The 27,036-nt window shown below is 39.0% G+C and overlaps 1 protein-coding gene across 1 annotated transcript; it reads right to left on the minus strand.

Annotated features, from left to right (window-relative positions):
* Window positions 1–1,285: 1,285 nt before the first annotated feature.
* Window positions 1,286–26,835, minus strand: UTP6 (UTP6 small subunit processome component). The gene is made up of 19 exons (XM_045837454.1): window positions 26,642–26,835; window positions 25,173–25,257; window positions 21,944–21,985; window positions 21,620–21,712; window positions 20,898–20,945; window positions 20,381–20,444; window positions 18,874–18,992; window positions 16,132–16,209; window positions 15,304–15,385; window positions 12,621–12,702; window positions 11,603–11,787; window positions 10,628–10,707; window positions 10,189–10,266; window positions 7,159–7,338; window positions 6,254–6,334; window positions 5,951–6,060; window positions 5,077–5,143; window positions 2,787–2,859; window positions 1,286–1,884 (listed from the first exon to the last, which is right to left on the minus strand). Exons 1-19 carry the CDS (start codon window positions 26,731–26,733, stop codon window positions 1,727–1,729), a joined length of 1,797 nt encoding a protein of 598 aa, XP_045693410.1. The 5' UTR covers window positions 26,734–26,835; the 3' UTR covers window positions 1,286–1,726.
* Window positions 26,836–27,036: the final 201 nt, after the last annotated feature.

Raw genomic sequence — 27,036 nt, forward strand, 5'->3', positions numbered from 1 at the left:
AATTAGAAATAACAAGGTCCAACCATAGGAGATTAGTAAAGTAAGTCATGGCTCATCTACACAACAGAATACTGTGAATGAAATGTTCTTAATGCTATTTTAATATGAAAAAATAACATTAAGTGAAACATAACTGTACCGAACATTTCTCATAACGCCAAGTTAAAGGATACAAAATTCAAACTGCCTCCCCTGCTCCCAGAATGCCCTCTGCTCCAAGCCATTTTCCACCATTGCCTCTAAACCCCTTCTCGGCAGCTCTAAACTACTCCTTACCCCTGCCCTTCACTGGTTGTCAGGCCTTCCTGACAGGGGAACTGAGTTTTCACTTCAGTTGTAGTTGATAGGCTTAAGTGACTGACGCATGTGGCAAGTTCTTATTCCAGGAACAAGAATGCATGACCTACAAAACTCCAGGAGGTTGACAAGCAACTCAACCTTTGTGCCCCAGGGGGTCTGCAAGCATAGGATATCTGAGCCCTTGTGTTCCAGGCAGGGAGTGTCTGTGATGCAGATAAAGAATTGTTCATCAGTAGACTAAGAAACACTAGAGAAATCGCCCCTGGCCTGCAACTCTCATCTGATTAACCTTTTCCCAAACTCCTTACATACCCTTCTCTTCTCCTTATAGAAAGGTCATATTGAGGTAAGATGTGAAGACGGTTTTTAGGGTATGTAACCCGCCATCTTCTCAGATCACCAGCATATAAATAAAGCGCCCATGAAGATTCAATCCTTAGCTCCGGCTGGCGTAGCTCAGTGGATTGAGCATAGGCTGTGAACCACAGTGTCGCAGGTTTGATTCCCAGTCAGGGTACATGCCTGGGTTGCAGGCCATAACCCCCAGCAACCGCACATTGATGTTTCTCTCTCTCTTTCTCCCTCCCTTCCCTCTCTAAAAGTGAATAAATAAAGTCTTTAAAAAATATTTTTTTAAAAAGATTCAATTCTTGTCTCTACTTATTGGTTCTGGTACTGAGAGGCGGCACAAACGCTGACTTTTCCAGTTTCATTCCTGCTGTAAACATTTCTCTGTGATCAGTCCCAGAGATAGAAGACACTTTTACAATGTCTTAATCTTCTTAAAGGACACCTTTCCCCCCAATACCCAGCATCCCTCTCTGCTGCTTCAGCCGGCTCTCAGGACACCCAGCGCCGTTCCTCTAACCCGTACCTCCATCCCAGAGAACCTCCCCTCTTTCCTGCTTATGATGGGCATGCGGTGAATGAATAAATGATCTAAGGGGATAAATCCAATTCTGATCAAGAAAACCAAGTTACTGAGTTTAACTCTAGATATTACAGGATGCTTTTATTTTCTTTTCATTATTCTATTCTCACCATAGTTTCTACAACAAATGCATACCAGGTATACTTTCATAATAAGGAGAGAATAAACAAATAACTGTACTTTCTCCTCCATTTCAGCTGGCCCCTAGGTCTAGATTAGAGACATTCATCCTTGACCAGAAGTAATACAAGAAATTCAGATGCACAATTTCCACCAATTTTGGAAAACATTTAGCACCTACATGAGATCCAGCTCAACAAGCAGCCTTTGGCCACTAAACAGCAGTTCTCTTTTCTGGAATTAAAAATTAACACAGTAACAAAATTAGAACATGTCACAGAATCTTGTCTGCAAATGGCAGATGAACTTGTAATCTAAAACTGCCCAGAGGGCTCACAACACTATCTCGCCAAGTCAGCTGTGGTCTTCCTCTTTTCACAAATGACCAGCTTGATGCAGAGCATGTTTAGCTACAAACGCATCTGCTGACTCTCCCTGCAACATTTTCATGGCTCGCCAATGGATCTGTCCGCAGTTCTCAGGTCTACCCAGGGGGTGGGTCAATTCTTCTTTGATGTAATCCATCCAAAGATCTTTAAAGAGAACCCAAAAATTACTATAAACATACAATTAGATAACTGATGATGCTCTAATGGGTAAACTTAATTATTTAACTTCAACACAAGATTCCTAAGAAACTTAACTTCTTTTTATTTCCATAGAACCCTATTGTGATACAATACCTCTCTCATCATCTTTATACTAAAGTATATCAAAGCTATTTTTTAAGTATAAAACTTCACTTTAATCATGACAGTCTACACATTTGACAAACTCAAATATACTAAACATTTTGGAGATAGGATTTTGTTAAGTCTCTTTCAAGGTGAAACTGACCTCAATGAGTTCACTATTACCTCGGTACCAAACCTTGTCTGGGTTAGTAAAAATGCCGTTTTCATGCATTCCATCAGAAGGTCTGTTGAAATCTCTTAAGAACTAATGTATTTTTTTAAATGGGAGCTGAACGACTATATATGTCAGATGTTACATGACACACCTACACCCAGAAGTATGTTTTGCAAGTCCTATAAATGAGGACAACGTGGCAACAGCCAATGACAACCAATGTCGATTAGCATGACACTACCCCTTCACTGTAAGTCCCACTCCTTTGTGTTCTGACCTAATTATTAACCTTTCCCTTACAAATACCACATTTTTTAAAGAGAACCAAACCAAGCAAATCTTTCTCTAAATCCAGAGTTAATAGAAGACCCATGGACTCTTGAGCTTGTGAACTTGAAATTATAAATAAAATTATATCTGCAAGTATTTATGCCCAAAGTGAGGGAAGAGGCAGGGGAACATGCAAGTTTTATTCTCAAAGATGACCATGACCCCCCAAAAGTTAAGGAACACTCTTCTAACTGTGCTGACAGGTTACAGACCACAAATGCCAACAGACTTGTGTGTCTATAACTTGTTTACTTACCAGAGTCTACAGATCCAAACTCTCTCAAAGCCCTCTCGTAATACTCTCTTAAGTTCACCATCTTGCAGGACTCCTAACAAAAATAATCAGACAGATAATCTTGCCTCAAAAACCTTAATTTATGTCACAAACTCATTTCAAGCACACTGTTAGGCAGCTACCATCTATTAGGTATTTCAAGGAGAGGAGGGTGTGGTTTAAGATGAGCACGGCCTGGCTTTCAGCTTACCCAGAGAAAAGTCCTGTGCATCTACGTCCAGAGTGAAACAAAAGCTAAACGGTGATAAAAAGCACTTTACTTTGGTAGCATATAAAAAGCCTAATTAATTCTCTGTCGGAGAAACATGCGCACTTTCACGGAAAAGTATATTTGAAAGCTCTGAGGGAGGAGTAGGACTGAAATAAATAAATGGAGACAGTTCTACTCCCTATGGCTAGGGGTTTCTCTCTTATGAATACCTGAGCTCTAGCACGTATTAGCTATATCTACCTTAAGACTTTTTATATCATGGCAAAGTATATATAAATACTGGTTATAAGAACTTCAGCAAATTTTTAAACCCTCTGACCTTAAAAGTTTCCTCACCCATAAAATAAGGATAATGATATCTGAGAGAAACTGCAAGGATTAAATTAAAATGCTGATTAATTATACACCTAACCAAATAGCTGACACTGTCTTCACGATCAGTGAATCTTAATTCTTTACCTCTACTTCCACTTAAATGTATTCTCTCTTTCATTTTCTAAGCAGATTAACATCTTCAGTTTAGAAATCCTTTTGTGTGGTCAAATAACTAGTTCCTCGTTCAAATTTCTCTTCACTGAGACTATTATTTTACATAAAGTCCATTTAACCTCATTATCTTACACATCCATGAAAATCAGAATTACACTTTAAGGGCTCATAATGTACGTGGCACTGGGCAGACCCCTTCCTATCCAATACCCCCTTTGCCTCCCTTATAACCCTCGCACCCCTGAAAAGTACTATGACCTTCTTTACAGATGAGGATGCTGAGGCCTAGGATTAAGTGACTTGCCCAAGGAACATAACTATTACATTATCAATCCAAAACCTAGCTATTAATTATTATTCTATACTATCTCTTATGCTATAGAAAAGAACAGAAAATTGACCCACAAAATGATCAAAACTATGAAAGTAACAGTTCCACTTCTAACTTTTCAAAATTCAAGTAAAAACAATAAACACCAAAATACCAAAATAAAGAAGAAAAAGCAAAACTGAATACTTGGAGGAGGTGTGATTATCACTATAAATAAGTATAATCCTTTTGGAGAACTATCTGGCAATATATAAACAACCATAAAAAACTAGTTTCTACAGTCTTAGAAATTTATCTCAAGATAATCAAAAGAAAAAAAAAGTTATGTAAAGAAAATGCTAACAACACTGTTTTCACTATCGAAAATCTGAAAATAACCTATATGTAATGAAATAGTTAGGAAAATTATGGGTTTAAGAATAAGACTACAACCATTAAAAAATTAGCCCTGGCTGGTGTGGCTCAGTAGACTTAGTGCCGGCCTGCAAACCAAAGGGTCGCCAGTTCAATTCCCAGTTAGGGCACATGTCTGGGTTGCAGGCCAGGTTTCCAGTAGGGGGCGCACAAGAGGCAACCACACATTGATGTTTCTCTCACTCTCTCATTCCCTTCCCCTCTGTCAAATAAATAAAATTTAAAAAAAGTATAGCCATGTGAAAACACAGAAATTTGTTTACAAAAAATGTTAAAAGAGAAAAAGAGAACCTCCATATACAGCACAGAAGTCAGAAATAAAACAGTGTAAAACTGTGTGTATAAAAGTAAACAAAAAATTAAAAGAAAACAATAAAAGTAAAAACAAACATGGCTGATAGTGTTTGTATGATGAGATTACAGATACAATTGGCTTTCATGTATTTTTCCTCACTCACATGTTCTGTTCCAGAAACCAGTTACTGAGTGCCTACTCTTTACCTCACGACCCAACAAAAGAAACAGGCAGCATGCTGTGCAGGCAGGAGGTAGTGCCTCACCCAGCCAGGCAGGGAGGGCTTCCTATAAGAGGTGACATCTAAGTTTTCTATCTTCCAAACAGGCACTTTCTCTTCTCTGCTTGATTACCACTCCTAAGCCATCTCCATAAAAAAAGAAACTAAACAAAGGGATTAGAAATTTATATTCTATTATAATGAGAGCTTTTTAAACATCAAAATGCTCCCATAAATTAGTAACCACCAATTCTTTTTCACAGACAAGAAATGCATAGACAGAACACTTACTTGCTCCTTTTCAAATTGGATCATTTTCCTGAAAAAATCAACTGAAAATGGACGGCTTTCCTGTAAACTAAAAAAGGAGGGGGCAACCGTTATCTTCACTGTGACAGAAAGCCTCTTACATCCCATGAACATAAATGCCTATGCCAGTGCCTCCACAAAACATGGTTTAATCAAGCCCTACCCACAATTCAATGCAAGGACAGGCCTTGACCGCCAGTCACTCAATGCTTTCAATCTCCAACAACATTCTTCACCACCCCCAAATTCTTTTCTATCCAGTTTTCTTCCTGTTTTTTCTCACTTTCAGAGTCCTAAGTTCCCTCTTTGACTACATCTCAAGGTCTTTTGGAGACCAATAATTCTACTTCTAAAAATATATTCTAGGGAAATAATTTCCAATATGGATAAATGTTTGTGCAGAAATATTAATCAAAGCAAGTACTACTGTGCCAAATAAGTTATGACACATCTACAGAGTGGCATATCATACAGCTATTTCAATAAATGATGCTTATGAAAAATTATTACTGGTAGGGAAAAGGCCAGTCTTAATGTTCACCAATAGAAGTGATAAAGAAAATGTGATCATAGTATAATCTCACATATGTAAAAGACAAATGTTAAAATAATATATCAACATGGCTTTTCCTCAATGATAGGATTACAATGAATTATAAGTTATCTCTTTTTTAAAAAATTTCCACAATAGGTATAAACTGCTTTAACTGTTACAAAAAAGAAAATAAAATTTCCTGAAAAAATCTCTTGGATTGGATTACTTCCTCAGATACCACTGGTGACATGTATAATCTGGGTATGAGGAGCAGAGTACAGAGTGGACGGACTAGCAACAGTCACGAACATACGTGGGTACCTTTTAAACACAGCTCTGGCCTTTTTGTAGCCACCACTTCGGTAAGCCCAATCCAGGTACTTATCCTTCAGAGTGACAGAGTCGGCGCCCTTAACAGCTAAGAGAGCTTTCTACGATTTAAAAGAAAAAACACACAAGCTGTGTGAGGAAATTTATAAATACCAGAACAAACGTTCCCAGAATCATCCCAGGCTGCTCAATGAATAGTGCTTTAGGGACAGCTGCTATCCAAGTCAGCCTAAAGCCAGCAGACCTGGCTGCTCACCCCCACACACTGCAAGACTCAGAACACTGCGCCTATACCTTATAGATGGCTTCAGTGTCTTCTCGGCTTTTGGCACCTTCACTCCACTCTGCCCAAGAGATCCACAATGGCAGACAAACCTGCTCACAGTAAGAATAGTTAGAAAAGGACAGCACAGCACTCACACTCTGAAAACAAGTCACTGTGAACACAGGTTCCCCCTAAGGTGAATCAATACATAAGAGACAGATCATCCGCAGTCTGTCCCCACTGTGACAGAAGCCTCGGTGCCCAACAGGAACGACGTGCCAGGACACAGCCTTCTGACCAAGTCACATTAATTCTAGTTCCCTTATGTTGGGGAATGCTGCCTACAGTTAGTATCATCACTTACCTGTTAGTTAACTAAGCCATTAACAACCCACAGCTACACTGCCAGTGACTGTGCTGTTCAGGACCCACAACACTATCCAGGCTGAACCATCTGATCTTCACTCGTGTCTGTCTCCGAGGCACACACAAATTAGCAGCAAAATAACTAAGATTTTATTTCCCACTTTAACTTCTGGAATACTTTTTTTTCATACTAACATAAAAGATTCATTGCAAAGCTTTAAGGTTTAGTCTTTTAAACTTTAAGGTTCAGGAATACATGTGTGTTTAAAAATCAGGCCAAAGTTCAGCTAAGTTTGAATATTCTGTTATACGTATTAATAGAATATATACTATATTTCTCACTTATAAGATATCTAGATGGAATATAAAATTTTATATAATTTAGCTAATTTTCAAATAAAGAACTAGAAATAGGCCATTAAATGAAAGTAAATTCTTCCACTCTTGACCCTTAAATCATCAGCACAAATGCAGCTCCCATCGGACAAGCACATTCCAAATAACCTTTGGCTGAGACCTTAAAAGGCTTCCCAAATAGAATGAAACATAAAAGACCCAACTCACGGACCTGGGGTTTCAGGCACAGAAAGGCTTCTTCAAAAAGCATGGCTACATCCGGGCTCTTTGCTTTAACCAGCACCTGCAGCTTCACCTGCCACATCATCACTGAGTTTCTAAACAGTTCAGTCCCGGCTACTGCCACCTGCAGGGCCTCCTCAAGGAAGTCTTGATGCAGCAACAACTCAACCTAGGCAAGACAAGAGATCACTGGGAAATTAACTACTGAAAGCTAAACTATTTACGTAATGAGGGATAAATGAGGTAGTAATTTCAACAGCCTTTCTCCATGGCTATCAAGCATGCACAAAGTGAACAATTTTGAATCCTCCTCCATTCCCTGCTCCTGCTCCTAAGGGGTATCAAAAAATAGGGAAGAGGTAAAAAGTAGAGGGCCTAAATAATCTACATTGAAAGTTAAGTTTTTAATAAAATAGCTTACCACAGCATAATAAAACTCATACCCACTAAACAGAACATAAAAATCAATAAAGATAAAACCAGTATTTGTGGGCTGGTAAGGAACCAAAGTTTATTCATTCAAACAGAGGTGGCACACTACAAACTGGTATAATTTCTCTGAAATATGACATTATGTAACAAGTCATAAAAGTGTTCATAACTTAAACTTGGGGATTATATTTTAACAAATATGACCCAACGAGTACATGAACAGAAGATAATCTCATCTGTTCAAAATGCTTGTATCTACATTATTTTAATAGGAAGGAAAAAACCCAACCCCAATTATAAATTTGTGAAACAGCAAATAAGTACAGTGTATAATCCATTCATTCAACAAGCATTTTAACTGCACACTATATTAAATTCAATAATGAGAACATCAGGTACATCCTCCCCCACCCACAGAGCCTCCAGTCTAGCAGTCTGACATCTGCCGTGACAGCAAAAGCATCACATGCTGCCAGAGTACAAAGCAAGAGCACCCAACAAGGTCTATGGCAGTGATGAGAAAGGACTCCAAAAAAGGAAGCACCATTCAGACTTAAGAAAGAGCAGGCATCAGTCAGGTGAAAGCATAGATCATAACCAGCATGTGCAAGAGGCTGAAGAAGAGAGACAGCTTGGATACAAAAGGAAACCAAGTTCAGAATGGCTAGAGGGGTAGGATGTAAACTGGAGAACTGGTACATGAGGCTGAAAATACAGGCAGGGGCCAAATGAATGAGACTGAGCAGCTTGGTCTGAAGGACGGTGAAAAACAACAGGATAATCAACGTGAGAGATTTGGAGAGCAGAAGATGGCTGAACTAGCCAGAGTGGTGAAAGGCAAAATAAGCCATAGTGGACAGAGAACACGGCTGCCAGGACGATACTCAAAGCAAAGCGCATCTGGATGTACAGGGTGGGACCGTCCTGCCAGCACTCTGTAACTCCACCGGGGCAGCTGAACTCACCCAGGACTGGGATTTCCGCCAGACAGATGCCACTGTGGGAGAAGGGTGCCTCAGTAGCAGTATAATGTAATAGGCTAGTCGACAGGATGTACATTATATAAGCATATGTAAGAAGTATTTTCTAGTTTTTAAAGAAGATATTATTTATTTATTTTTAGAGAGAAGGGAAGGAAGGGAGAAAGAGAGGGAGAGAACACTGATATGAGAGAAACATCATTCAGTTGCCTCTCATATGCACCCAACCAGAGACCAAACCCGCAACCTAGGCATGTGCCCTCACCAGGAAACGAACCAGCAACCTTCTGCTTTGCAGAATGATGCCCAGACAACTGAGCCACACTGTTCAGGGCTAAAAAGTATTTTTAAATGTTAATGTAAAATAGAATACAAAATGGCAAAAGATTAATTGTAAAAAATTATATAAAAATTGTACGATGATATGAATCAGGAGTTCAACAAGTTAGAGGCACTAGACAAATACAAAAATTTTTGTCCTTGCCCTGGCTCTTGTGGCTGAGTACATTGAGTGCTGGCCTGTGATTTGAAAGGTCGCCGGTTCGATTCCAAGTCAGGGCACATGCCTGGATTTCGGGCCAGGTCTCCAGTGTGGGGTGTGCAAGAGCCAACCCATCAATGTGTCTCTCGCACATCAATGTTTCTCTCCCTCCCTTTCTCCCTTCCTTCCCCCCTCTCTAAAAATAAATAAAATCTAAAAAAAAAAAGATTTTTGCCCTTTTTTGCCCTATAAAGGTATTTAAATACACTAACGCATTCATTATCCCATGTTATGCTCTCAACAACTCTGTGACATGGCAAAAACAAGGCTCAAGACCATTATTTTAAAATCAAGTAAAAAAAACTCAGAAAGGTAAATGATTTGACCAAGTCACCTAGCTCTTAAGTGGCAAAACCCAATCTAGAACTATGTATATCCCACAGGACATTACTCTGGTCTCTATAACCATCCTTACCCACACCAGGGACAGGGATGCGTCAATATGCCTCTTACTAGAATGTCAGCTTCTGAAACACAGGGAACACATCTAACTAGTTTTTACTATACCAGTGGTTAATCTGGGCCAGGCATTGTTTTTTAAGATTTTATTTATTTATTTTTTAGAGACAGGAAGAAAGGAGAAAGAGAGGAAGAGAAACATCAATGTGTGGTTGCCTCTTCCACACCCCCTATTGGGGACCTGGCCCACAACCCAGGCTCGAGCCCTGACTGGGAATCAAACCAGTGACCCTTTGGTTTACAGGCCAGCGCTCAATCACTGAGCCACACCAGCCAGGGCTGGGCCAGGCATTTAGATCTAAAGCTCAGGAAAGGGATGTTCAATAAAAGATGGAAAGATGGACAAACAAAATAAAACCAAATTATGACTCCTTGTTCTGAGTGTTTTCTGCTACATAATATTCTTCCCTTTAGTGGTACAGATTTCATTTCTAACAGATACCAAATACTACTGACAGCCAAATGTCAATACTTTCTACAGCTATCACACCAAACTTCCAAATGGCCTTAGTCATAACTATATAGATATATAGAAACACATGCCACCAGGATGAACCAACTGAAATTAAGTACATATAATTGACAGTGAATGTGTTCATGTCCTTACCCACTGCTTATATAGGAATTCTGGTAGAAGTTTAAGTTCATGTGCCTTCCTGAAAGCAGTCGTGGTTCTTTCCAGCCTCTGAAATCAGAAAAATGCCTTAGTTCATTACAGAGATCCCAGAAAAGGTCTTTGGCCTCTGACAGGAGCCAATGCAGTTCTGCACCTTTCTGAGGACCAAGAGAAGGGGCTGAGGTGTTTCACTGATGATCAGATGAGTGGGACAGCTGCACCAAGCACAGGCCAGTAAGAGAGCACCTCCCAAGCTGGTGGCCAGTGCCAGGGCAAGGCAGACTCAGACCTTCAGAATGACAGGTCACTCAAGGAGAAAGAGGAACTAAGCATGAAGTTCTTGGAAGCTGAACCAAGCCCCAAAAGAGTCTGTCCTTCTTCTTTCAAAGGACAGTCCTTCTTTAGTCAGCCACTACACCCATGTCCTTACCTTCCCTCTGAGGGGCTGACTATTTGTCTTCTTCGCAAACCTCTCCAAGCAGAAGCTGATGTAACACTTCCACATGGCCTCTGAAAAAGTCAGAAGGATAACACTGATCAGATCACCAACTCTTTCAGTTTAACCATCGTCCTACATCTTTTCTCTGAAGGAAAAACTCCTCTGAAGAAAAGTTTAAACTACTCTGGGTAAAAAAAAAAAAAAAATATATATGTTATTCTAATTACAGCCAATAAACCATCTCAAATACTGGGGGATAAAACAACAGAGTAATGACATAAATATAAAAATTAAGAGCCCATCCACATTATATATCCCTTCTACCTTAACACTCCAATATTACAAAATTAGAAAATAAATCTATAATCAACAAATAAGGAACTATAATTAAACAATCTTCCTAAGTACCATAATTTGCCATATATAATGCACTCCCGTGTATAATAAAGACCCACATTTTTGGCCCAAACTTTCAGGAAAAGAGTCTTTCATTTTAATTTTTTTAACTAAGTTATTCATTTATTTACAGATGCTTGTTTTTTGTATTATAATGGAATTTTAGCATTTATTTTTGAACATACAGATATCATTATTGCTTTCTAGAGTCACACTTTTAATGCATAAGCATAAACAAAAGAGTTTAAAATATTTATATACATACAGAATTAGCACTAGCCACATATAATAATGCACATTCTTATTTTTCCCTCAAAAATTTGGGCAAAAAGTGAACATTATACACAGCAAAATACGATGTCATTTCCCTCAAATGAACACATCTATCCACTACTGTCAAGAAGGTCATAGAAGGTCCATCTTTCACCACGTGAGAAAGAGCAAGTTGGAAAGCCAGACAGGTGCACTGTAAACCACCAGAGGTTCCTGAAATCTGTTTTGGCCGTGGGAAAGTGAGCCTCAGTTTCACATTCATGAGCACTATTATTTCTACCCCACACCATGGTTTACCTGTAGGGAGAGTCTTTACCGCCTCTTCATACACAGCACAGCACCGCTCCTCCCTCCGGCCTACCTCCTCCGCTTTGGCTTGTTTGGTCACAGGCGGCTCTCCCCCTGGCTGCGACTCGATCTGTAATTCTCGCCGTGCCACATAATCCCAAGTATGGGGGTCATCTGTGTGCATAGCCTGAAGGCTGAAAAACAGAGTTCACTGGCATGACTCCTGTGATGTGAGGCTAAATCAGGGTACCAAGCAGACAGTTCCCTGTGCTCTAAAAATGTATCCAGGATACCCTTTAACAATTCCATTACCATAAATAGGCTCTTTAGCTATTATCACATGCCCTGTATATAATATTTTGCCCATGGATCAGAGCTGTCACACATCTAGTAGGTTTCAGAATGTTTCAGGAATCTATCATTCACAAATGTTAACTCTCAAGCCAAATCAGCGGGAAGGTGTAACGAGACAATCCTTGAGCCCTGGAGAACCTCGTTAGGACCAGACTCTTGCATTTCTGTACTGAAGGCAGAGGAAAAGCAACCACCTAATCCTCTACCAAAAGAGAAAAGTGACTCCAGTGCTATTTTATCTCCTGTGAAAAGAAAGGGATACTACCTAAGAGCAAAGACCCACAGGTAGGCTGCAACGAATTTTCAAACCACATAATCGGACATTAAAGTATAAAATCGCCTGCATCACTCAAATGCTCACAAGTACAACTTATTTTACAGACAGAAGACATGACAACAAAGCAGAAATATAGATTTTTATAAAAGCTATAGGATGTACTATAAATAGTTTTCGAATAAAAGCAAACTATTTTCTAAGAAAAGCCAATAATGAGTCAACTTTTCCAAGAATATATTTTTTAAATGAAATGTATTATGATACAATGGTCCTAAAACTTAGCTCCCCTCCAAGAATTTAGTGTGCTATCTCCTGTCCCACTTTCTAAATATCCAACTTCAAACCCTTACCACAAGTAAGAAACAGACACATTCACCTTTCTACTGTTTTACTTACTCTTCATAAATTTCTCTTTGCAGGTCTTTGGCAAAGTCAAATAGCTGTGCAATCGAAAGCAGTGACACATGAAACTCTGCACCTAAAATTTTAAAAGTGGGGGAGGGGCGTAAGTCTCTAAAGCAGAGGTGTCAAACTCATTTTTTTCTTTTTTTCCCCCCAATTTTGTCATCCCCGTCATCCCCCTCCTCCCTGTACCCTACCACCCTCCAGCATTGCCCTCTACTGCCTAGTTCATGTCCATTGGTTGTATATATAAGTTCTTTGGCTTCTCCATTTCCTATATTATTTTTAATCTCCCCCTGTCTATTTTGTGCCTACCTATTATGCTTCTTATAGTCACTTTTCCCTGTACCTTTACCCCCCATTCTCCCCCTCCCCACGGATAATCTTCCATGTGATCTCCATTTCTGTGATTCTGTTCCTGTTCTAGTTGTTTGCTTAGTTTTTGTTTCTTAGGTTCATTTGTTGATAGTTGTGAGTTTGTCGTCATTTTACTGTTCCTATTTTTTATCTTCTCTTTCTTAGGTAAGTCCCTTTAACATTTCATATAAGAGCTCAGTGATGATAAACTCCTTTAACTACCTTATCTGCGAAGCACTTTGTCTACCCTTCCATTCTAAATGATAGCTTTACTGGATAGAGCAATCTTGGATGTAGGTCCTTGCCTTTCATGACTTGGAATACTTCTTTCCAGCCCCTTCTTACCTGCAAGGTTTCTTTTGAGAAATCAGCTGATAGCCTTATGGGAACTACTTTGTAGGTAACTATCTCCTTTTCTCTTGCTGCTTTTAAAATTCTCTCATTTTTAATCCTGGGTAACTTAATTGTGATGTGTCTTGGTGTGTTCCTGCTTGGGTCCAATTTTTTTGGAACTCTCTGAGCTTCCCGGAATTCTATTTCCTTCACTATATTGGGGAAGTTCTCCTTCATTATTTGTCCAAATAAGTTTTCAATTTTTTGCTCTTCCTCTTCTCCTTCCGGCACCCTTATAATTCAGATGCAGAGCATTTAAAATTGTCCCAGAGCTTTCTCAGCCTCTACTCATTTTTTTGAATTCTTGTTTCTTCATTCTGTTCCAGTTAGATGTTTATTTCTTCATTTTGTTTCAAATCCTTGGTTTGAGTCCCAGTTTCCTTCCCTTCATTTCACTTTCCTTCCCTGTATATTTTTCTTTATTTCACTTTGTATAACCTTCAGTTCTCCCTTCATTTTACGACTGAGCTCAATCGTTTCTGTGAGCATCCTGATTACCAGTGTTTTGAACTCTGCATCAGATAGGTTGGCTAACTCGTCACTTCTTTTTCTGGAGTTTTGATATGTTCTTCCATTTGGGCCAAATTTCCTTGTCTTGGCACACCTGTTATGTTGTAAGGACCAGAGCCCTAGGTATTCATCAGGGCAGGGCAACCCTCTTTGCTGTGTTGTGGGGGAGGGGTCAGAGAGGGGACTATGCCACTTGCTGGCTCTGCTCTAGCCCCACTTTCCATCACTTCCCTCACTTCCCACAAGCAGACTGTGGCCTTTCAGATGCCGACTTGCACATGAGTGGATTTGTATATGTTCTAGGACCCCATGGGCCTCTCCCACGGACTCTCCTGTGATCCTGAGTTTCTCCCACTGCCACAACTCCTGCAGATTTTAACACCCAGAGGTTCTGAGTCTGTAGTTTCCTATGTTGAAACCTTGGGTTCTGCAGTCTGCCTCAATTCCCAATGGTTCTTCCCAGCTTATCGGCCCATGAATGTGGGACGAACTGGTCCACCAGCCACTTCCTTGGCTGTGCATTCTCTCTGCCTCAGCTGCCCATCTCCACCCCTCCTACCAGTCTGGATGAATGTTTCTTTAAGTCCTTGGTGGTCAGACTTCCATGAAGTTTGAATATCTAGCAGTTTTGGTTACTTTTTGTCTTTAAATTTGTTGTTGTCCTTCTTTTGGTTGTCCAAAGAAGTGAAGCGTTTCTACCTATGTCTCCATCATGGCCAGAACCCCTGGGCTGCTTTCTCCATATCCTTGGTGTATCAGTACAGGAGTAGATCTTCAAACTCATTTTCACCAGGAGCCACATTAGCCTCGTGGTGGCCTTTAAAGGGCCAAATGTAATTTTAGGACTGTATAAATGTAACTACTCCTCAACTAGGGGCAAGGAGCTCGGCACTGCCACCGGGTAGAAACAAGGTGTCGGGCCAGATAAAACACAGTGGAGGGCCGATTCGGCCCGTGGGCCTTGTGTTTGCCACCTGTGCTGTGTCATATAACTTTACTCTGAAAGTATCACCTTCTTGATATACTGTAGTTTGCTTTAGGTTGAGAAATAGGACAAAGGACAAAAAAATCACCCATAGTCCCATTACACAAACAAAATCATTATTAATATTTTGGAGTATTCATAAGTACTTGTAGCTTTTATTCTAAACTTAAGGGCATAAAGGAATGTATTATATCATGTACTTCTTTTCAACTCGCCACAGGAACTAAGTACTAAGTAAAAACTTACTGAAATGTTCAAGTATACCCTAAGGGGCAATAAGCCTTCTGAAAGAAACAGGACGTCATTCCTACAAAGTTTTATACACAATCTAACAATTTCTAACAGAAATTTTCATAATTAGCTAAAGGTCTTCCTCATCATAATAGATTGTCTGACTGACCCACCATAAATAAATTTTCAAAAGATACCTACCTTTAATCATGCTTACAGAATTTTTGTAGATGATCCGTGCCAACTCGCCCGTAAGGATTTCTTCAGGATAATCAAGATTTTCCTAAAGAGTGTCGTATTGGACACAACTTAGCAAGCAGTGCAAGCAGAAAAGCACTAGGGTAGAAATAAACAGTCCTGGCCCACCTGCCATATGACCTCTGGCAATCACGTCTCTCTCGGGGCCAGTTTCCTCACTTGTATACAGTGTGTGGCTGAACCAGACCACTGATCTTGGAACTCTGTTCTCTCAGGCTCCTGGAGTGGTAGCAGGATCACTCGGCTTAAGGTCTCACCCTCCATTTAGATCAGAATAGTCTGAGGACCCTTCTGTGTGTGACTTTATTTGTATAAAAATTTCAGAGCTGGGAACCATAGTAACAACAGATGACGGCCAAGTTCCTTCTTCTGTACTAACATTCTAAAACTTTTTTTAAATTATTCTGTCACGTAAAAAATTACATAAGAAAGGAGGCTAGAAACCACACAGTTCACCACCTTTCTTGAGCACCTTCAACCCATTAATACACCATTTCATGAAATCATGAAGTATTAAAGAGTAGCATTTGGCCATTCCATCAGTAATAATTTTGAGGTCCACTCCCATTAGTCCAAATGCCTATTTTTAAAGCACAAAATTCTATTATTTTTATTTCTAAGCCCATTTTATGAAGTCAACTCTAGACTCATCATTAAGTCTCAAAATACGGCATTAAATTAGAAAGAAAATACATTCCAAAGACTTCCTCTAACTCATAAGCAGGCTCAAAACCCTATATATTAACAAGTGACAATACATTAGGATCTTACCACATCCATTTTGGCTTTTTCAAATTCTTGCTTTTCCTTCCTCAATTTCTCAGCATGCATCAGCTCCATCCTGAAGTACTGCAGAAGGCAAAAGATAAACTGAGGAACTTGGGAGATACTTTTTTTTAATTAGAAACACATAAGATGCCTTATTTTTTAACTGTGATTCCTGGATCTGGAAAGGTTCAGGGACTCTGGTGTATTCGTTATGGAACTAGCTGACAATGACAACAGGGGAGGTCTCTGCAAACATGGAACAGTTCCATATTTTGACTGCAGTGGCTACACAAACCTAGACATGTGGAAAAAAACAGAACTATGTGCACATTATACCAATGTCAATGTCCTGGCTTTGATATTATACTATAATTTTATAAAATGTAATCATCAGGGAAAACTGCATACATGATACACAGGACCTCACTTTATTATTTTGTAATTTCCTGGGAATCTATAATTATTCTGAAGTAAAAATCAATGGTAAATATGTAATATCAGGTATATAAAGAGAAAGATAATGCATGATTAACATGTACTGTAAAGTTGACTTTTCAAAATTTTTAACATTTTGAATTCTATATTACAAGACATATTAAATGACAAGGTTTTAAAAAATATTTAGCCCTGGCTGGTATGGCTCAGTTGGTTGGAGCATCATCCCATGAACCGAAGCCTCACAGGTTCGATTCCCAGTGAGGGCTTGTATCTAGGTTGTGGGTTTGGTCCTTAGTTGGGGCATGTATGAGAGGCAGCTGACCAGTGCATCTCTCTCTCATCCATGTTTCTCTCCCTCTCTTCCTTCCTTCCCCCTCTCTAAAAATCAATAAGCATGGCCTTGGGTGAGGACTGAAAACAAAAAAGCTGGCTATAAAATGTTACATACAACACCATCACCCCTATGTGAAAAATGTTGCACAGAAAAAAAATGCACCATCTTGTTAATAACATTTGTGTGCCATCAGTCAAACTTATTTCCACTCAGTGCTTTTGCTTTTTTTCTCCAAGATTTTCTATAAACACGTTACTTTGCTAGTGTAAAATAAAAACAGTATTTAGTGGGGTTTTTTAATGTGACTTTTAGAATAGATAATGTTCATCAGAGTTTCTCAAAATGTGACTTCAAGCTACCAAGGGGTCCTTTATACCCCTTCAGGGGGTCTGCAAAGCCAAAATTACTTTCATAACAATACTAACATGTTACTTGCCTTTGCTCTTATTCTATTAAGAGTTTAAAGTTTTTCAGAGGCTATATAATGGGTCCTATTACCCACATCAAATGCAAAAGGAGATCTGAGGCCCTGGCTGAGCAGCTCAGTTGGTTAGAAGACCGCCCTGATACGCCCAGGTTGCAGGTTCGTCTCTGGTCAGAGCACATACAAGCAGCAGACAGTGAACGCATGAGTAAGGGGAATAAAAAATCAATGTCTGTCTCCCTCTCTCAAATCAATAAATAGTAACTTTAACAAAAGGAGATTGAGAATCCAGCTGTCCTCTATTAAGTCAGATATTCCAGGGATTAACAAAAATGTGTAATAAAGCCATTCTTCTTTTTAAACTTGATTTTAGAAGAGCTATTTTTATTAAAAAATAACTAATTTATATTAATGTATCACGAGCTTGTTTTTAAATAAATACTTTTAGATTTCTTGGTTTCGATTTTCAATAAAATAAAAACTGATAGGTATAAGGACCTTTGGGGTAATTTAAGATTGAAAGAGGACCAAAAAGTCTGACCACCACCAATATATATCAGTACATACAAACATGGACCTATATTCATGATATATTAGGTAAGAATACAGAACATAATGACATGTAATAGAATCTCCCTTTTCATAAATAAAACCTGTTTTAAATATGTGACAGACAGCTTATGAAAGCTGCCAAAAAACATGCAAAATAGTAACAGCACACAACAACCCGCTAACAGTAGGAGGATGGAGTCTCACAACAGTTTCTCCATAAGAACTCTAAAGGCAGCAAAGGAACATCTAACAGCATATGAAAAAAACAAAGGGATGCAAGACAAAAATACAAAACATCATTAAATTAAATAAGACCAAAACCATGGTTGGAACAGCTACTATACCAATGAGCACGAAAACCCGTATCTTTTTCCCCTCGGCACACAGGCTTAATTTCTATTTGAAGGCTAAATAGCAATTTCTCCCTTATCCTGACAACTCAGAAAAGGGTGCATTTCCAGCATTTGTTTGGTTTTCTTTCAGCAAAAGTATGGCCATTGATGTTCTAGTGTACCCCTCCAAGGGGGAGTAAATTTACCAAGAGGGGAAGGAAGTATCTATCTCAAGAGACAGAGAAGAAAAAGAAAATGGGGAAAAAAGGGGAAAGAGAAGCTAAAAGGGGGGTTGTGGGGGTTAGAAAAAAAGGAAGGAAAAGAGGGAGGGAAGGACAGAGGGAGGGGGGAAAAAATAAGAACAAAGGTATAAAAAGATGGCTGAACCCTGGCCTTCCAATTTAAAAAAGGGAAGGCCCAGTTCCCCATGACTCCCAACTATAATGGTCAGGTACGAGTTTTAATCTCTCACCAAGAAGCTGGGAGATGCACACGGTCAAAACCTACTACTGCCCAAAAAATACCTTCCTGGCCCCCTTGCCACAGCAGCTCCCTGCTAATTCCTAGCCTCCATAATGCGAAGCCCTTTTTCACTTAAAGAATATGTGTCTCCAGAGGACCAAACTGAGACATCACTCTGTCGTGTTATGTACATACACACTCACCTCCTGATAAAGCTTTGGGCACTGCGGGTGAAAGCGCAGAGCTCGAAGAAAGAGCTGTCTTGCACTTTCTGAAGACAAGCGATCTTCCATTTCCCACTTGGCCGCCATAATCCACAAAGCTATAAGTGAAAAACATCAGACTGTGTTTTAACAAATTAATCAACTCAGGCAAAAAGAAGACTAATGTTCCAATTTTAATACTTAACAGAATTTTTTAATCCCATCAAAAGGAGGAGGAAATGAAGAGAAGGAAGTTTGTGATAGTTATCTATAAAGTGCTGTTCCTTTATCTAAAATTACAGAGTATCCTAAAGGAAATGGGTAAATGTTAACATCTGAGAGGCTTATGTGCCTATTACCGTTTCATCAGATCTAAAGGTCAATAGCATTTTAAGTCACACACAAATTTTAAGTGTTAAAATGCTGGGAAAAAATTGTGCATCCTAGAATCAATGAAATAAAATTATTTTGTTCTTTTCTCTATATTTAAAGCAGTTCAGAATTTTTTAATGGCTCATAATTTTAAAACTAAATTTTTATCATACCCTCTCGAAATAAAAACTTCAAAAAAAAAATAAAAACAAAACTTTTGTCCTTCCACATGAGAAATTAACCTTGAGTTAGCATTCTAACCATTTCCCTAGAAATGTAATGAAGATGAGCTATGTTACCAGGCAAGACTTTTTTTTTTGGGGGGGGGGGTAAAAATGACTATGATTGGTAACCACATCTGGACTAGGAGGGCTATAAATAGCAGAGAGCCACTGCTCTGGGCTCTCTTGAGCATGTGATTCCTCAAACTGAGCACGGTCCTTCCTGGGATCCTGGAAGCTATACCCATCCTGGTCTTCTAAGGCCGAGTGGCTCCTCTATGCACTCTTTCCCTCACACCCGAACTGTTACTAACCTCCAAATTGCTAAGAGTATTCTACTGAAGAAAGGCACCAAAAGCTGTCCTGCTATATTCTTCTGAATAAACTGGTGCGAAATATAGCCTATGAATCTTGTGTCTTATAAAATGTCTGATTGAGCCACATACTTGAGAAAAGGCACTGGAACACCTCCACTGTAAAATCACATACCATGCACACAACACACACAAGAGAAGTCTTTCTCCTACAAGACATGAGCACCTACTCTGTGCCAGGCACTCTTGTAAAATCTGTAGTAATCTTTTCCCCTGTCCCTGTAAGTTTCTAAAATCCCTTAAAAATGACTACCTTAAAATAGAATGTCCTCCCAAGGACCAAAGAGTTTCTTTTACCATTAACTAAAAAAGACACATAGTTCTACTTGCCCACAGATATAGCACCTGACACAGTAACTAGTACTCGGTAGGCAGGGATGACCAAGAAGCAGCTATTCAGGAACCAGATCTGCTGGGGCCAAGTGCCTAAGCTCAGGTTCACAAAATAAGTTCTTTTAGGTTCATCACGCAAAATAAATTCCAAAGTAGTGTGAGTCTTCATAAAAGGTAGAAAAAGAACTGACAAGGATTTTACCATACCTGGCTTGTTTGAATGAATGGCCAACATTGCAGAGAATACCTTGCTAAGTTGAGGTTTGGTAGCCTGCAAAGAGGAAGAAAAATTATACTTCCTACTCAGCAAAATCACTGTTACTACTTCTCTCTCTAAGTGATCTGTCCCATACCATTACCAATACTCAAATCCGAGGTGGCAAGATCTGCTACTGCCAGGGACATATGAACAAATATAGACCTTCAGAGTTTTCTTCTACCTAAACCTCACTATAAAAAACATTCTAAATGTCAAAAACATTTTCAACTTTAATAAACAAAATACTCATAAAGATCTTTTCTTTTCAACTGAAGTGAAGCCCCAAATCATTCAAATGTGCAAATGTCGTTACTCTGATGGTCAGCCTCCTTGGGTTCTCTCCCCATTTGTTAACCCTACACCTTTGGAGAAAACATGGAATGCAGCAATGAAGCATGGGGCCTAAAAGGCCAACTAACCAAAAGAAGGAAAGAGGGAGTAAGACACAGCTGCCCAAATACTCACCCATTTCTTACAAAAGACTACATAGGATAGCCAAAGTTGAACATCATCCTGCAAGAAAAGCAATGTAGTAAGCTCCCTGAGTTTGAACTTTATACCTAATACACCTTTGAAACAGAAGCAGATTTCAGAAAACCTACTGTGTTACAATGCCCCTCAGCCTATTAGGCCTTAAATCTCTTAACCGCAACAACTCAGTCTGTTCCCTTACTCCCCCCGCCTAACCATGCTCCACAACAAAATCTGTCGTATATCCAGTGTGTTCAATGTAGTTTTTACATGGCCTCAATCAAGGATAGCAACCCCAAATTTGTCATTCCCAGGAATCCAAAGTACTTCCCATATAATATGTTCCAGTCCCAGAGCCAAATGTGAAGAAAATCAAGTTACTGAAGTACTGCCGCTACTCTAACCATTTATCTTCCACAGCCAAGTCTTTGGCATACTTCAGAGATACACACAAACAAATGCCAGACAATTTTCTGATCCTGAGTTATGTATCAAGTCCACTGTTTTCAGCACCATCCTCACAGAATAACTATAAAGTAATGAGATCAATTTTCTTAATAGTTTGGTAAGTGGTTTCAAGTAAGGATACCATCACTAGAGTAAGAATCAAGACACTCAAGATAAGAACAGACAACAATACATTTGAATATCCAAGTCATATATGTATAATACATATCTTCACATCTCTTACAGGTAAGGAAGCACTGGCCACTCACTTTCCACTTTGCTGAAGCGCGTCGGAAGACGCCTTGCACCCGGTGCACTATAGAACTCTCAATCTCCTCCTTCTTAAATGAATACCCAATGCGCTAAAAAGGAACATCAGAAACAAAGCCTCAGTTTAATCACATTCATCCAAAGCAGCATTCCTACTTGATCATTAAACAGTACTAACATGTTGAGAAACAAATAATTACAAATATCCACTATGAGTACACCAGCATGCAATTCATCAATGCCACCTGCTTCCCAAACCCAAGTTCTAGCTACAGAGCCACCCTGTTTTATTCTACATAACTGTCAGAAAATCATCTACTCACAACTCTCCTTCTCTGAATCAGCTCCAGAAGGTTAATTTCATACTATGGAAGAAAAACATACAAAAAAAGAGAAAAATAAGGAAAATCATGTCCTTTTACATGTATAAGATATACATTTAGTTAAAATCATAAAATAAAGCACACAAAACAGAAGATAATTCACCATCAAAAAACATAATATATAGCAAATATCTAGCATTCACTGAAAATTCACCTTGCAGTTGCCAAATTCAAAAATACATACATTAGCAAGCATATAAACAACTTAGCTACAAAGAAAACATTTTACTAAAACCGTAAGACATAAGGTTTATAACAACCATCTACTTTTCTCATCCCTAACAGTGTATTTAAACTTTTAGTAGTTAACCTTTCCAAAAGTTTAGCTGATGCACAAGCAAACAAAACATGTAATAGGTTTGTACCAGCTGAAACAGGATGCCTAATTGGCCCTCTCTTCTCCCCTCTAAAGGACCACTTAGAACCTCTAAGGCTCCCTAAACCCACCACTACACAATTTCTCTATAAGCCTTGGCTTAAAGATTATTAGAGACTGAACGCTCAGAACCTCAAATATTGCATGCTTCATTTTAAAATTTTTATGAAATATTTCAAGAACATGAAACACCCATGTAGCTAACTACCACATAGCTACATCAAGGTCTATGTTTACTATATTTGCTTCAAATCCTATTTATGAAGAAGATATTCAAATAAGAGTGAAGGTCCCCTATGTACCATATCTGATTCCACTCTTCTCCCTCCACAGAGGAAGTGACTATCTTGATTTGACTGTTTATCACTCCCAAGCGTGACTCTGGACTTTATTAAAATGCTGTCTTGAATGCTTTCAAAATTTACATAAATGGTATCATACCATACCCATCACAGCATATTTTTACTCAGCACTGACATTAGATATATTCCTACTGACATGTGAAATTGAAGTCCGTTCCTTTTAACTGCTATATAGTATTTCATTGTGTGAAGTACAAGTTACTTATCCTTTCTGGTGATGCATATTTGTCTCCAATTTTTCCATTACAAAAAGTTGCAACTAATATTCTTGTACATATCTTCTTGTGGACATATCTAGGAATTTCTCCAGGGTGTAAACCAACATCGACCACTAGTATGTAAGGTCTTCAAGGTGATGACTTTTGTCTGGTTAATTTATTCTTGTACCCACACTGGACTGAATCAGTGCCACGTACAGAGTGGCACTCAATATTTACTCTGGCCATAAGAATCAAATTGCTAGATCATGGAGTAGACATATTTTCAACTTTATGGATTACCAAATTGCTGTCCAAAGTGGTTACAGAAATTATATACACACAGTATCAGTTTTTAAAAGCACTTGCTAACATGATGGATATAAAGTAGTACTGTACCCTGGTTTTAATCTATATTTACCTGATTACTAAAGAGGCTAATATCTTTTCATAAATTTATCAACAAATGATATTTCCTCTTTGGAAATTTCATGTTCACATTTTTCCAGTTCTTTTCATTTTCTTCTTAGTTTTTTGTCATTTTCTTCTTGATTTGTAGTTCTTTATATAATCTAGATCTTAAGCACATGTGTTCCAAATATTTTCTCCCAGTCTGTGGCTTGTCTTTTTACATTTAAGGTATCTGCACAGAAATTTTTACTTTTAATACAGTTGAACAATTTTTCTCTTCATGGCATGCCCTTTCACAGTCTCATTTTGGAAATCTTTCCCTACCTGAAGTCATCCTTTCATTGTTTTTGCAGATTTAAAGGGTTCCCCACACATTTAGCTTGCCAATCTAGCAGGAATTTATTTTTGTGTATTATGTGAGGAAGGGACCTAATTTATTTTTTTAAGGTGGATAACCAGAAACTCATTTTAAATTGCCACTCACAACTCGTAGCAAGTTTATATGGTTGTGTGCAGGTGGGGAGGGAGGGTAATATGTATAAGAGAATGCTTATTTGTCGTTTTAATCTCCTTTCAGTTATGCTCTTTTAAAACTAAACAAATCAGCCCAGGCTGGTGTGGCTCAGTGGATTGAGTGCTGGCCTGTGAACCAGGGGGTCACCGGTTCTATTCCCAGTCAAGGCACATCCCTGAGTTGCAGACCAGGTCCCCAATGGGGGATGTGTGAGAGGCAACCACACATTGATGTTTCTCTCCCTCTCTTTCTCCTTCCTTTCCCCTCTCTCTAAAAATAATTAAATAAAATCCTCAAAAACAAAAAAAAAATCTAAAATCAATCTAATAGCTCTTAGCTCTTAAATACTTGAAGAGTGAAATGATTTACCACTTCTTAAGTCTCTTTAAGGTTAAACACCCCTATTTTCTTCCGTAATTCCTCCTAGAATGAGATTTCCATCCTGGCTGCCTTCCAACCAACCTCTCAAAGTCTTCTTAAAATGTGGTCTTGAGCCTAACACAGTGTGCAAGACATGGTCTGGTAACTGCAAAGCCCTTTTTTTCAAACCTGCATCTTCTGAGTGCTTACTGTTTGCAATGTCCTGTGCTCAACTAACTTACCCAACACTCTACTTTTGTTAATGTGATCAACTAGATTATATTTTGTTGACAGAATATGCTCATTTTGAATAAACAATCTATTATGAGCCCTCGGACCTCTCCCAAATACAAGACTCTTAGCCAGGCCTCACATATTGCTAGTTGTTTTTAAGTTAAGCTCAGAACCTCTAGTCTTAGAACATTTCACCTTGTTACTGGGTTCTTTCTGAATCCTGATTTTGTCATCCAACATACAAATTATTCTCTCCCATCTGAAAATAGTTCTAGCATGTAAATTTCATCTTCACTCAAATCTTCCACTCATTTACAGGACTGAAGAATCCTGCAGCATACTTCTTTCTAAGCTGACAGACTTACAGTCACATAAGTTTTAACTTTCCAACCAGCTACTATCATCAAACTCACTCTCCGTTTTTTCCCCCCACACAAGATGGTTTCTCAAATCCCTTGCTGAAACCCTGACACCATGTGTCTTTGGCAGTCTCTGATCCACTAACCCCATAAGAGAAGAGAAAAAAAAAGTTCAGTTTGCCAAGAATTATAAAGCCTTAGTGCAGTAATGCTATTCCTAAATCACCAGGTTTTGTTTGGAAGTTACCTGTCTAATCATCAGTTGTAGAAATTTGTTGAAAATTGACATCAAGCTGGCCATTCCACTATTAATTTAAAATTTGTAAGATTAAAAGGTAATGAAATTATTCACTTACTTGAACATAATTGATAAAGTCTTCCTTACAAAGAGCTCTTCGCTGTATTCTGTATTCTAGATCCGAAGCTTTCTTAATGATAGCCCTGAGGAGAAAGCCACTTAAAATACAATTCTTGCAGGTTCGATTCCCAGTCAGGGTACATGCCTGGGTTGCAGGCCATGACCCCCAGCAACCGCATATTGATGTTTCTCTCCCTCTCTTTCTCCCTCCCTTCCCTCTCTAAAAATAAATAAATAAAATCTTTAAAAAATATATATAACTCTTGAAAAGAACAAAGTTTAAATAACTTTGGAGGTTTTGTTAAGTTTCTTAATTTTTAATATATTTAACATATTTACCAAACCATATAATTCCCAAATAATTGTTCTTCATAACCAAATATTCTCTTACAAGATTACTTCAGTGTTCTTAAGGGTATCAGTATATACTTTAAAACATCCATGAAAATCATCTTAATCAATTGCATTAACAGACCCACCAGCAAGACAAATAATCTTAAGTACTTTATTTATATGCAGTATTAATAAAGATTTCTTTTCCTCCAAATTCAGCTCACTTGAATTTTAACAAAGTCCTAAATTCCTCTTGCTTCAGAGTTCCAATATGCAGTCTTCAAAAAAATAAATAAATAAATAAAAACCTGACACTGTCTCTACCTAGAAAGGTTTATCATCTCTACAACACTTACGGAAGCAGATTCACTGTATTTAGCTAAGGAATGAACACACAACATGTGCAAATTAGGGGAATTTAATACAAAATATGCAATACCAATAACTGTCTCTAGTTAATTATAACAATAACATTTACTGAGCCCTCATTAAGAGTTCATACTGATAAGTTGTGTTTCATTAAGTATGTTTAAGGATCCCACAGTCACATTACTACATTCAGTCATTGTAAAATTTAGAAATAGTCGCAGAAAACCATTTACAACCACTAAACTTAATGTTAACAAATTACTGAATACCAACTTTGTGCCAGATATTGTTGGCCAAGCCCTGGGGTAGAATACGAAATTGAAGTAAATGGTCCCCATCTTCAAGCCTTGTTAGATTTATCTGCTCCTCCGGGGCTCCCTCGGCCCTCTCTTCGCATCTCTAGAGTATACACTCTAATCAACTGAGAGGAGTACACCGCACTGTAATCAACATGTTTAACTTGTCTGTCGTCCCCACCGTACACAAGGCAGTTAGCTCCAGATGGGAAGGGATCCTGGTTTTATCACCTTTATAGTCCCAAGACCTGGCTCCATGAAGAGCTAGCTGTCAATAAGTTTGGTGGGACAGATGACCTTGCAATGAAAAGAAATTAATTCTAGGCATCATAAAAATTAGAAATGAGCTTCTGCCGCGTGAGGAAAAAATAAACACAGCTCAAGTGCTCCCCATCCCGGTCCCCGCCACACTCCCACTCGCCGCAACCTCCTCTCTGCCCTCCCCAGCCCTTCCTCTTTCTCAGCTCACTTAATCTCCGCGTGACTGAACAGTCCAATGCGCTTCAGCTGTTCCAATTCGGGGAGTCTATCCTCGATGCGTTCCTGAATTATCTCCGCCATGAGGGCCAAACTCTAGAACCCAGGTGAGCTTCCTCAACCTCCAACAGACGCTGGGACAGCCCACCTTCTACTCCGGAGACCCAGCCCTAACGCTCGCACGTGCTGGCGTAACTGGAGCTCTAGGTTCCGCCTTTTCCGCTTCCGTCGTTGGAGAAGGCCCTCCGGCACCTGTGGCCGCTGTCGCCTCCCTGTGACTGACTTTGGTATTGCAGCGAGGGACTCTCCCTCAAAGAAGGGCTCCAGGGGACCGCAGTGGAAGGGCGTCGCTGGGGGGAGGTGGGGGTAAATCCGCGGGAGGCTAGA

Source organism: Phyllostomus hastatus, unplaced genomic scaffold (assembly GCF_019186645.2).
Source record: "Phyllostomus hastatus isolate PE091 unplaced genomic scaffold, TTU_PhHast_1.1 phas_contig_210, whole genome shotgun sequence".
Taxonomy (NCBI): Eukaryota; Metazoa; Chordata; class Mammalia; order Chiroptera; family Phyllostomidae; genus Phyllostomus; species Phyllostomus hastatus.

What these genes read in the sequence shown, in the direction of transcription:
- UTP6 (XM_045837454.1), bottom strand. Translation starts at nt 26,733, where the DNA reads ATGGCGGAGATAATTCAGGAACGCATCGAGGATAGACTCCCCGAATTG. An exon ending in TTCAGTCACGCGGAGATTAA is followed by an intron (nt 25,258 to 26,641) that starts GTGAGCTGAGAA and finishes CTTTCTCCTCAG; the next exon opens with GGCTATCATTAAGAAAGCTT. An exon ending in TCCAATTTGAAAAGGAGCAA is followed by an intron (nt 2,860 to 5,076) that starts GTAAGTGTTCTG and finishes TATTTTTGTTAG; the next exon opens with GAGTCCTGCAAGATGGTGAA.